Here is a 12101-nt window from a genome sequence, read left to right as displayed (position 1 = left end):
AGAGAAGGTTCTGGAAAAGAAGAAAAAGATCAACAGTGTGAAATGCTGTGATGTGCTGATACAGGGCCTCTGAAAGAGCCATGAAGACTTTCAAAGACACTCACAACGGGGTTCCTTCCTCCGATCCCCTCTCCTCTTCCTGTTTCCCTGAATCCCCTGCCCAATTTCAGGGGCTCCAGCGGTGACTTTCTCAGCGCCAGCTAACTATCCCGCACAAGCTTTAACATTACTGCTATGTCCTCCATTATGAACATATTAGAACATACTTCCTTAGGCTAGAGGACAGAACCCAAGAAAACTATACCTGTTCCCTACCTTTGTGTTTTGATCCACAATCTTCTTCAGATTTTTCAACAGATGATTATTTGGACCACCTTCTTTCTCATTAACATAAACTATCCTATCCAGGTCTGGAAAGTTCCGGTTCAGATCTATTCCCTGGGCATTGCTTCTACCCACAAACCAGTCCTTGAGCTCACCGGGCTAAAAAAACCAAGGAGAAAAATAATAAGTTATTTATTATTATTGTTACTATCTAGTTAAGGTCGTCATTAATAATTTTAAAAATAATTTATTAGGATTAATTATTTATTTCAACAGTATCCTCTCAAAACTGTATTCTCACTCCTATGACAAACACATGAAGGTATCAGGGTTTAAAGTATTTGTTATGGTTATTTCAAAAATATTTTCAATGAATAATATCTTAAATTGTAATAATAATTACATTTAAAAGATAATTATCATCAAGCTACAAAAAAAATCTATATATATTAGTAATAGATGATGCCTTTCAAAGCATGCCAGTCTATATTTGGGTTTAAGTGAAATATTCATTGGCTCTGTAAATCTCAGGAATCTATTTTTTAAATATTCAAAAGATTAAATTACTAAAGAAGATTGGAGGTTTAAAATGAGTTTAACATGAATTATGTACATATTAGTAAGATACCTCCCTCTTACAGTCTTCATGAAAAAATATGAGCTCTAGAACAAAGTTCAAGAGCTTTGTAAGTTGAGAAATTTCTGTTCAATTTTAAACCCTTCATTTCAGTAACGGTATAATCTGAAAATATAATGAATTTCCAAGACATTCAGCTATATTCCATAATGCATATTTTCTTGTCTTACTATTAAATTATACATAATCTATGATATAGAGCTAATTCCCATATTCTTGAAGTTATATAAGCTCAGATACCTTATTTAGACTCCTAAAAAAATTAAAATCTATAACAGAAATAACAATGACAATTTTTCATCCATTCTGTCTTAAAGTTCCCAATATCACCTTAAAATAGTAAACAATTTAATTCTCTATGTTATTAGAATTTTTCTACTTTAGAAATTTTATCAATGTTATTTACAGAAATTCTCTGGGTTTCTTACAATGTCAAACTGTCAGGTCACCGGATTTTTTATTTTCAAGGTACAAATCGACTTCCTAACTATAAGTAAACATACTAATACTCCCATAAAATAAGAAAACCGCTTCAAACTGTAGAAAACCAATGTTCTCCATGCCTATGCAAACAAAAAGGGAACACATACCATTTATCTTCTCTTAAAATGTCATTACTTTCCAGCTTCTCTAACAGTTAAAATATATTAATTTCATTTTAGAAGTAGGAGGGTAGGAGTTTTTGGTTTTTTGTTTGGTTGGTTTTTTTACTTTACTCATCGTACAGAGACAAGAATTAAACACCAGTGAAACACTCATCTGGCCAAAATTTTTCTTCTTTGTTGTCAGTAGAGGGCGCTATGACATCACCTCATTCAGAGACAGGCATGGCATTTACTCTTCAACACTTGGCAGTAGTCATACTTTCAGCTTTTTAGAAGAAAGGAAATTTACCTCATCACAAACGTGGGTGAATCAATATGATTTATTTAACAACAGAACAAAACATTAATTAAGTATTGACTTAACCAAATTTCTCATTAGCAATCTCTGCTGAAGAAACTCTCACCCACCATCCCTCACCTTCCGAAAGTTTTTCTTACCAGCAAGTTGAAGAGCGTATCACTTGCGTCCTCCCCTGCCCTGTCTGTAAGATCCATGTGAGTGCAGCATTACTTCCAGATACGCACATATGTACAAACAAAATGAAGACAGCGTGCCCTGCTCTGGGCTGGCTGTCACTCACCTGAGATGCAGCCTTCTCAAAGCCGTCCGGGTTGAGGGAAGGCATGATGTGGATCCGAGTGTTGTGGATTAGGTTAACGATCGTCTGGTTCCCCTTTTGGTATTCGTTGCACAAGTATTGGGCCAGGAAAATGAGCAGTTCCCGTCCAACAGCCTCATTACCGTGCATATTCCCAATGTATTTAAATTCAGGCTCACCTAAAAGACCAAAAATCAATAGTATGGAGACATTTTCTGTAGCTCTGAAAAGAAGACAAATGGCATACGGTTATGAGTATGTTGTATATCTACTCATTTACTACACATACCTGACAGCTGCTTCTCCCTCCAGAACGGATACCCAAGAAATCTACTTTATTTTTTTTTTAAGATTTTATTTATTTATTTGACAGAGAGAGAGACAGCCAGCGAGAGAGGGAACACAAGCAGGGGGAGTGGGAGAGGAAGAAGCAGGCTCCCAGTGGAGCACGGAGCCCCTTGCGGGGCTCGATCCCAGATCACGCCCTGGGCCAAAGGCGGATGCTTAACGACTGAGCCACCCAGGTGCCCCAAGAAATCTACTTTAAATGTCAAAATATTCCAGGGCTGAGCAGGGAGCCTATTTCTCCCTCTCCCTCTGCCCCTCTTCCCAGCCTGTGCTCTTTCTCTAGCTCACTCTCTCAAAAAAATAAATAATTTTTTAAAATAAAATAATAAAATAAATACGTAAACGTATGTCAAAATATTCCAAACATTTCTATCCTCCCAATTCTCCCTGTCCAGCTACCCACTTGTTAAGAACTGAACTGTGTCTCCCCCAAATTCATATGTTGAAGCCCTAACCTCCAGTGTGACTGCGTTTGGAGATAGGACCTTACGAGGAGATAATTAAGGTTAAATAAGATCATAAGGGTGGGACCCTAATCCTTATAAGAAGAGGAAGAGACACCAGCGATCTCTCTCCTCTCTCCCCAGGTGTGTGGAGAAAAGGCAATGTGAGGACAGGGCAGGAAGGAGACCACCTATAAGCCAAGAGGGGTCTCAGAAAACCTCCATACTGGTACCTTCATCTTGGACTTCCAGCTTTCAGAACTGTAAGAAAGTAAATTTCTTTTGTTTAAGTCACCCACTCAGTGGTTTTTGTTAGGGCAGCCTGAGCAGACAAATATACTATCTCACCCTCAATAAATAATAATAATAATAATAATAATAATAATAATAATAATGCATTGCATGCCTTCTATTGATTAAACACTGAACTTCGCATTTTTTCTTATTTAGTCCTCACCAAACATCTAAAAGTAGGTATTATTTTATGATGAGCAAACTGAGGTTCAGACTGCTTAAGAGATCTGACCACAGTAACACAGCCCATGAAGCCAGGATTCAAATGCTGCTCTTCTCTTTCCATTAAAAGTCTATGCTTTTTTTTTCCCCTTTTTTTTAATCCTAGTGATTAAAAGCATGAACTTCTGGAGCCAGACTGCACGGGTTCAAATCCTCGCACCAAGTCTTATTGGCTAGCCTTGAGCAAGTGACTTCGGCTCACTGTGGCTCTCTTTTCCCATCTATAAAATGAGAATAGATTCTTCCCATAAGGTTAGCATAAGACCCAAGTGAAAGAGTAAGTATAAATGCTTAGAACAGTGCCTGGCAAATAGCAAGTGCTACCTGTTCGCTATAATTATTATTATTATTGTTATCGTTATTATTATTCTGTCACATTACCTTATCAGTGTGACGTGCTTTACCACATATAATCTAATTTTCTCTTTACAACAGCCCACTAAAATGGGGAAGACAGATATTTTTATTGTCATTATTGTACAAATGCAGCCCCAAGAGGATACGTTTTGCTGAAGGGCTCAGAATTCAGACATAAATCACTGTTGCCTGTTTCTGCTGCTCTCCATTGCATTTAGGGGTAAGAAAATTGCAGAGCATAGCAGCAAATGCTCTTAATTAATCCTGTTGTTCTGCTCCCTTCTGCTTCATCCGTCCCCCAGGCCCGATTTCTGCAGTGGAAAGGATTTTCCCACTTAAAAAATTGCTAGGACTGCTCACCTCTGGTAAAAAAAAAAAAAAAAAAAAAAAAAAACAGAATTTTTTTTTTCCTGGAAATATGTTATCTAAATATCCTTTGCATGAGATTCCTGAGTGTGTGATTTAAATGACTGCTAATCACAGAAAACCACGTCCTTGTGTGTCCTCTCAGCCCGCATCTAAGCTAATCTTAATCTAAGGATCAGGCAGGAGCAGGATCAGAGCTATTTATAGGCCCCTCGTTTTTCACGTTGAGGGAAAGTCGCTAAGAAAACTGTGCCTAGGGACTTACCCACAAGGTATGTGAGAAGAGATGTTTTCTTTGCTTCCGATTTCAAAAGTCATAAAAACCTTCTTCCTTTCTGTCAAACTCATGCCCTTTGTGCCTTCCCCTTACTGGATATTAATTTGATGGAGGCACAGAAGAGAGAGTAGCAGTCCGTTACAAAAGAAAATAGAGATCGAGTAGCCAGAGGAGTATTACAAGCCTATTTTGCAGTTATTTGAGAAGACTGCACTGTGGGAGGCAGGCTGGTCCCGCCCATTACCCCAACACAACTTTGTGTGAGGCTTCGGTCACTCAAGAGAGTTTGGTCCATTACCCGTAAGAGTAGATGAGCTCACTGAAATTTTGTATTACTTCCCCAGATTTAAAAAATACATATTTAATCATTAAAGGAGAAATAGCAAACTCATACTCACTTAGCCCCCCAGTGTTTGTTTGGTGGTCACAGTATATTTTGTATTTGAATCTGAATGTTCTCCCGGTTCTGCCACAAACCACACCACTCCCTAGTGCGACAACACCTGATTTTCAAAGTCAGCAATTCCCAAATTTCCAATATGGTTTCGTTTCTTCAACTCTGTAAGAAATTGCTCTCAGGGGGCGCCTGGGTGGTACAGCGGTTAAGCGTCTGCCTTCGGCTCAGGGCGTGATCCTGACGTTATGGGATCGAGCCCCACATCAGGCTCCTCTGCTATGAGCCTGCTTCTTCCTCTCCCACTCCCCCTGCTTGTGTTCCCTCTCTCGCTGGCTGTCTCTATCTCTGTCGAATAAATAAAATCTTTTAAAAAAAGAAGAAAAAAAAAGAAATTGCTCTCAGAAGCTAATCTCCCCCAAAATGTCTATTATATCTGTGAGGAGATAGTAATAACAGTAACAATAGCAACGCTTTAGTTTGACATAAAGATAGAACTATAAAGGTCATTTTATAGAAGACATTAATATATGGAAATAAAATTCAAGCCACGTATGATTTAGCAAAAGAAAAGGCAAGTGATTTTTTTTTTATCTTCCTCTGCCTTCTAGAATAAATTAGATTGCTAGATGACGCTCTCACCAGAATACAGAAGAGCTGCTCTAAGCCTACTGACATGTCTTGTAAGATGAAGAAGAGCCACAGTGTTGTTGGATGTAGACATGCAAGCCTTGGTGTTCGACACTACAGGAGACCCAGAAGCCAACAGAGCAGGCTTCTCAAACTCAAGGAATGTGCAGTCTGGAGGAGGACGCAGACATGAGCACGAGCAGGGTTTGGCAGTGAGGCAATGATGAAGGAATGCTGGATACAGAACCAACCAGCTTCAGGGTTCTAAAGTGGAATAGTCATACCACCCCTATGGCCCTTCTCCAGCCCTTTGCCCTCCTAAAGCCAAATTTATCTTTTTACAACACAACCCCCATTGGCTCGCCTTTATCTAAAACCCATCAGCTAACTAACTTCCCATTTGCTTTCACCATGAAGACCAAAATTCTCTACAAGAGCTTTAATCCCCCTGTGGTTCAGTCTGGGCCACCTCCCCAGTCTCCCCAGGCACCTCCTTCACTCCCTGTCTTGCCACCACAGGGCTCTGGCCTATGACGGATGCTCTTTACTTGTCACACACACAATTTTGCCCTCAATATTCTCCTAACCACGGAACACTATGGTTTCCTCAGAGCACGTTTAGTCTGAGTCCTGTGCTTTTATTATTTTTACGACGTCGGTGTGAATATACACATTCCTCAGCGTGATTGTGAGGTCTTCCATCCCAGACTGCGTGGTCTATCAGCGTTGGGATGGTATGTACTAGAGCTCACTAGTGCATCACTCCTGCCCAAGGGAGAGCCTGAAACACAGCACGAGCACAATAAATATCGATTAAATAAATTCACAAGTAAATGAATAGATGAGGGGTCGTGCTTTCCACTCCCCACCTCCCATCGGCATGACGGACAGTGCAAAGTGGCCTTGCTGGCGCAGTGAGGGGGACAAAGGAATAAACTGAGGGGGATTGAGGCAGGGTCAGGCTGTCCGTACACTGGGGGCAATATTTAGAGACCTCAATGCTCAGGCAGGAGTGGAAATTCTTCTTTGGGAATGAAGGCAGCAGTGTTGTGTGAACAGCTGATTTCCTGGGAAGAAGATTAATCTCCATGGTCACAAGAGAACCACAAAACCTCTAGGCAAGAACTCCCTAGGGCTATTTTTGTTGTAAAGTCTAAACAAAGAGTTCTGAAGAGATTTTGCCTGCCGAATCCTTAATTTAGAAATAGAGATAAACTGAAAGCCTTCGGACTTTGAATGAGCCTGTGTCCGTTTACCTGCCATTTATTTAACAGGACTGACTGCTTTTCAACAACACTTAACTTCCTTGTCTGTGCAACGGATGACGTGTGCGTGCCCGTTTACGGTGTCGATACAGAACAAATCGCAGGTTTAGCAGGTGTGTCATCTCTCGTGGACACAGCTGGTAGAGCGCACGCGCCCAGGCGCGAGCTCATCGCTCTCCTAGCAACGGCAAGAAAAGGCAGGGGCAGCAAGAACCACTCTCGGTCCACTTGGGGATGGTGGTTTTACATTCATCTTACGCTCTGCACTCACCATCTAATTCCTCTTCCTCTTTACACAGTGATTACCCTGAGTTCCTGATCCTGCGACCACGGCATCGTATTTGCGCAGGTGGCCAAAGTGCCAACGGCATTGGCTCAGGAAGTACAGCTCCCCTTTGCACCCATTTTTCTGCAATTTCATGTAACCATCTGTCTTCCAGTTAACTTCGCATAGCACACAATCATCAATCAAGCCACTGAGATAAACACCTGACAAACCAAACCCAGCCTGGCCGGGCCAAGTTTCCATATTTTTCATCTGCGTCACAGAACAATCAATGTACCTGATTGGATTTGTATTCTCATCAGAGCTACATAAGAATAACTGATGGGTATTTTAAAATCAGATCCAAAGCTTTACTGAAGTCAGAAATAAATAAATTCCAAACTGGAACAGACAAATGATTTTAAGTTCCACACGTGTAACTCTTCATTTGCTCCCATTGTTTATTAATGTGATTTGAAATAACTAAATCACAAGGAAAGAAAGAAAGAGAGAAAGAAAGAAAGAAAAAAGAAAAGAGGGGTGCCTGGGTGGTGCAGTCGTTAAGCATCTGCCTTCGGCTCAGGGGGCGATCCCGGCATTCTGGGATCGAGCCCCACATCAGGCTCTTCTGCTGGGAGCCTGCTTCTTCCTCTCCCACTCCCCCTGCTTGTGTTTCCTCTCTCGCTGGCTGTCTCTCTCTCTGTCGAAAGAAAGAAAGAAAGAAAGAAAGAAAGAAAGAAAGAAAGAAAGAAAGAAAGAAAGAGGAAGGGGAAGGGGAAGGGGGAGGGGAGGGGAGGGGAGGGGAGGGGAGGGGAGGGAAGGGAAGGGAAGGGAAGAGGAAGGGAAGGGGTAAAAGGGCGCCTGGGTGGTTCAGTGAGCTATGCATCTGCCTTCGGCTCAGGTCATGATCCCAGGGCCTGGGATGGAGCCCCAAACTGGGCTCTCTGCTCAGCAGGGAGTTTGCTTCTCCCTCTCCCTCTGATCCTCCCTTGCCACTTGTGCATGCTCTCTCTCTCAAATAAAAAAATAAAATCTTAAATTAAAAAGAAAGAAAGAAAAAATTTAAAGAAACATCTATTGTTTCAAAAATAAAACATAAATATTTTACATCCCCAGAACCCATACCTCTTGGGCTTAGCACATGGGTGAAGTCTAAAGCTGACAGCAGACTGGCAAAGCCCCCAAATGGTGGGAATTAATGGCCTTTATTAAAGTGACCAGAGAGCCCCCAAAGCAGAAGTTCACAGGCCCAGTAAGCTGAGCCTAAAAAAAGAAAAAAAAAATCAAATAAAGAGGTAAAAAGTAAAAAATAATACTGTCTGCCTTCCTCACAAAAAGGAAATTTTACTTTCACTACCTTATTTGACCCAAGGGTCAGCCGATCTGTCTCTAATATTTTTTCCTCTTGGAAATAGCTGACAGGTTGACCATTGGGTAGAGGGCTTGATCAGATGACTTGGAAAGCCCTTTCAAACCTTAGAGTCAATTATTCAATGACCTTTATATGGGAAGAAAAGAGCAGAGGGCAAATATCGAATGGAAAATGAGATAAATGTGAAAATAGGTTGTAAACTGTGAAACTCTAGGTAAGAAGTATAGCATCATTATTCAGAAAAAAAGTAGGTTAAGGGTATTTTAAGAAAGAACTTGATTTATAGTAACAGAACCTTTCCATCTTTCATTCTGTAAATAGAGATGAAACTCCTACTGAGATGAATCTATTCTTCCTCCAACATGAAATTATTGCCAAAATATAAGTCCACTAACTCATTCTAAAGGTATGAGTTACTGATCTCACAGCTCTTAGAGCTGGTGGCAATTTCAAAATACATGTCCCTGGTCCATGTAATATACTAAACACATTGCTGAATAACTAGACCATCCAAAAATAAAACCCTATTTCTCAAAAATATCATGGCAAAATGTGCACCTCACCAAAGATTTTGAGAACTAGACATATAAATAGCTATCCAAGCAGCACAATCACTGAACGGATTTGATTTACAAATGGCTGTGCAAGCAAGTTGGAAACATCTCTGGAACAGATGGGCCTTTCCATCAGTGATCTCCCTCTCTCAGTGGTAAACCTGGGGTTAAGACATTAGTGCTACTAATTGTTTCCACTTGTTTGACATTCTAACATATTAGAGCCTGTAAATCACTCTTGCAGAATGAACCCTGCAAGTTTCCGAAATCTTGTCAATAAATACGTCATTCATTGGCTCGTGTTTTAGCACATTTTAGCAGCCTAAAATGCTGAGTGTATTCCTAAAAGAAATCCAAACCTCCAAGCGCCAAATAAATAATAGAAGAGGGTGGGTATGGATATGAAAATAGATTCTTCTTCTACAAAAGAGACGAGGAGAGAATAAAGAAAAAAAAAACAAGGAAAGGCAAAAGAATAAAAAACAGTTGCAGAAGACAATACAGCGTGTAGAAGATTGTATTACCTTCCCTTCCTTTCTCCGTCATAGTCATATTTTAAAATAACTAAATTTACACGGCATCTTGAAAGTAAAAGCTCGCTTCATCTGATTTTTAATCATCTGATTTTTAATGGGCAGCCAACACAGAATACATTACAGAATTATTCTGCAGAGACGCATTCCAAAATTCTTTTTCAAAATATTAACTATGCATTAGCCATAACGTACCATTTTAAAGTTCTCTTACAAATGACATCTAGCATGTATCTAGTAAGATCCTAACTGAAGAAAGAGGGATAAACAAAACAGCAGAAGATATTTCTAACCTTGCAAGTCTGTAAAAACAATGTCAGAATTCCAATATCAACGAATACCTTTAATTCTTTTTAAACTTAGATATTTGTTTTTACACGAGTATCCTAGAAACTTTTTACAAATACCATATACGATGAGTGCGTAAACGTTTAACAACCAGCTCTGAGCTGTTGGCCAATTTCCATGGTGTAAATGTGCCCACTATGGCCAATCTGAAGATATCAATGTGAGGTCAGTCAGCTCACAAATTTCCTGATAATTAAAAACAGGTTTTATAAATCAGTACAAGCCTACTCCAACACACCACCGCATGTGGAGAGCATTTGAAATGCGTAGCTTCCAGTTTCTTCACAGGTTCTCCAGAAGGCAAATGTGAGGTCTAAGAAACCTGAAGGATTTTCAAATACGTTATGAAAAGTATAATCAGGTTAGCCTCTAACGTACTGCCTTTCTTCATGTTTCTTTTATGCAATAAGAATTAAAAGAGGTTTGTTTGGGGTTTTTTTTCCCCTCATATTGAGATAGAGCTGTTTTCCAAAGCACTGCACCATTATCCATCCATTCTAGTGGGAAGGAAAGGAAGAGAGGAGCAGGGAATTTTTCTTTTGGCTGAGTGAATTATTCTAGCAGTTACCAATTGACTGGATTCTATCACCTCTTCTCTAAAGCTAATTATAATAAGTCAATGAAAAAGTTTTACTTTAACCTATTAAGTAGTTTTTATAAAATATTCATCATTCCAGGTATTCAAACTTCCTTCTGTTCTTCCTGCAGTCTTGATCTACAAGGCTATCCTTGCGATGAAAAAGGCAATACGATTTCTGCGCCCACTCCCAGAAATTCATAGTTTAATAATCACAGAAATTGGTTACTTAAAATTAGTAACATGAAACACTTTACAGCTACTCTCCAAGGAGAGGCTGCCTACAAAAGCCTTAGAGTCAGAAGAATCTTTGACGCGTTTTAAGAGCATCATGACATGAACATGGAATAAGTTTTAATATAGAAATCAGATAAGGCAGAGATTGTTTTAATGATGTAGTTTATGATTTGAAATCTTTCTGTAGATATGAATCACCAGGAAAGACAGAATTATTTTTAAAGTACTCTAATAGTTAAGGGTCACATCAAATCGTTATCAGAATGCCTTTGTGCAAGTATTTGTGCCTTTGAGGATGGGTTCTGGACCTTAAAGCATCTTTTAAAGGTATTAATTTTATTTTAGATAACTTTCTTAGAAGACTCTGTTGTCTTTCAACAGTATTGGGATCATATAAAATGAAACATGAAGATAAATCTATCTAAGAGGCCAAGAACAGGGGCGCCTGGGTGGCACAGTCATTAAGCGTCTGCCTTCAGCTCAGGGCGTGATCCCAGTGTTCTGGGATCGAGCCCCACATCAGGCTCCTCTGCTAGGAGCCTGCTCCTTCCTCTCCCACTCCCCCTGCTTGTGTTTCCTCTCTCACTGGCTGCCTCTCTGTCAAATGAATAAATTTTTTAAAAATCTTTAAAAAAAAAAAAAAAGAGGCCAAGAACGGCACAAGAGTTTAATGACTGGGCACCAGAAGAGGGGTAAACAAAACAGGAATGGACCTGGTGTCTGACACGTGATTATGAGTCGGTCTTCGCGGGCTCTCTCGTTACCATATCTGGCTGTGATTGGTATGTCTGTCTGGGAGAATAATTCCCAGGAGGAGTCATGTCGCAGCCAGGACGAGAAGTTTAGGTGCATCAGCTTCCCAGAGGTTGTTGTGTGAGGCACAATTTGGCTGATTCTTCAAAACTCCAGAGGACAAAACTAGAATCCTAACTAGAAGGTCCAGAGAGAGAGCATTTAGCATAGCTGAAAAACAAACTTTCTTTCAGCACGAGCTGGTGAAAGCCAGAATGGCTGTTGTGAACACGTCATCAACTCCCCTAGAAGGCACAGAGGTATCCGGAAGTCCTGCTGTAGATACTGGGCTGGACGACCTCAGACATCCTAGCATTCCATAGAAACAGAGCCTGATAGCTTTTCTTTGACAAACTATTGGCATTCAAGCTTCTAAACTTGCCCTATATTGATCATAGCTCTCAATAAATGTTAGCTGACAGTTCTGACAGTTCTCTGGAACAAAGAGAAAATGGTAGATCATCATAGTTGAACTTAAGGCATGATTCCAGAAAGTAATGGAAAAACACAAGTCCCTATCCACCAATCACCACTCCGTATGCCCATGAAAAAACAGCCCATCTTACTCCAAAGGTGAATAGATGAGAGGATGAGTGAAAGTGATGGCATTAAAACCTATGTGGGTGGAAAATGTCAAGCATTTCTAGCAGACACAGATGAAT

General features: G+C 40.2%; 1 protein-coding gene across 1 annotated transcript in view; it reads right to left on the bottom strand.

Annotated features, from left to right (window-relative positions):
• CPE (carboxypeptidase E) overlaps nt 1-12101 on the bottom strand; it is a 111513-nt gene that overhangs the window by 29646 nt on the left and 69766 nt on the right. The window contains exons 2-3 of the mRNA XM_045798694.2: nt 2148-2344; nt 316-483 (exon numbers count right to left, since the gene is read on the bottom strand). Coding sequence (XP_045654650.1) covers nt 316-483; nt 2148-2344 — 365 coding nt within the window. The remainder of the gene's footprint in view (nt 1-315; nt 484-2147; nt 2345-12101) is intronic.

The sequence above is a fragment of the Ursus americanus genome, chromosome 13 (assembly GCF_024610735.1).
Source record: "Ursus americanus isolate L20-20 chromosome 13, mUrsAme1.1.p, whole genome shotgun sequence".
Taxonomy (NCBI): Eukaryota; Metazoa; Chordata; class Mammalia; order Carnivora; family Ursidae; genus Ursus; species Ursus americanus.
The sequence above is the reverse complement of the archived record's forward strand: the minus strand, read 5'-3'. Positions and strand labels throughout refer to the sequence as shown.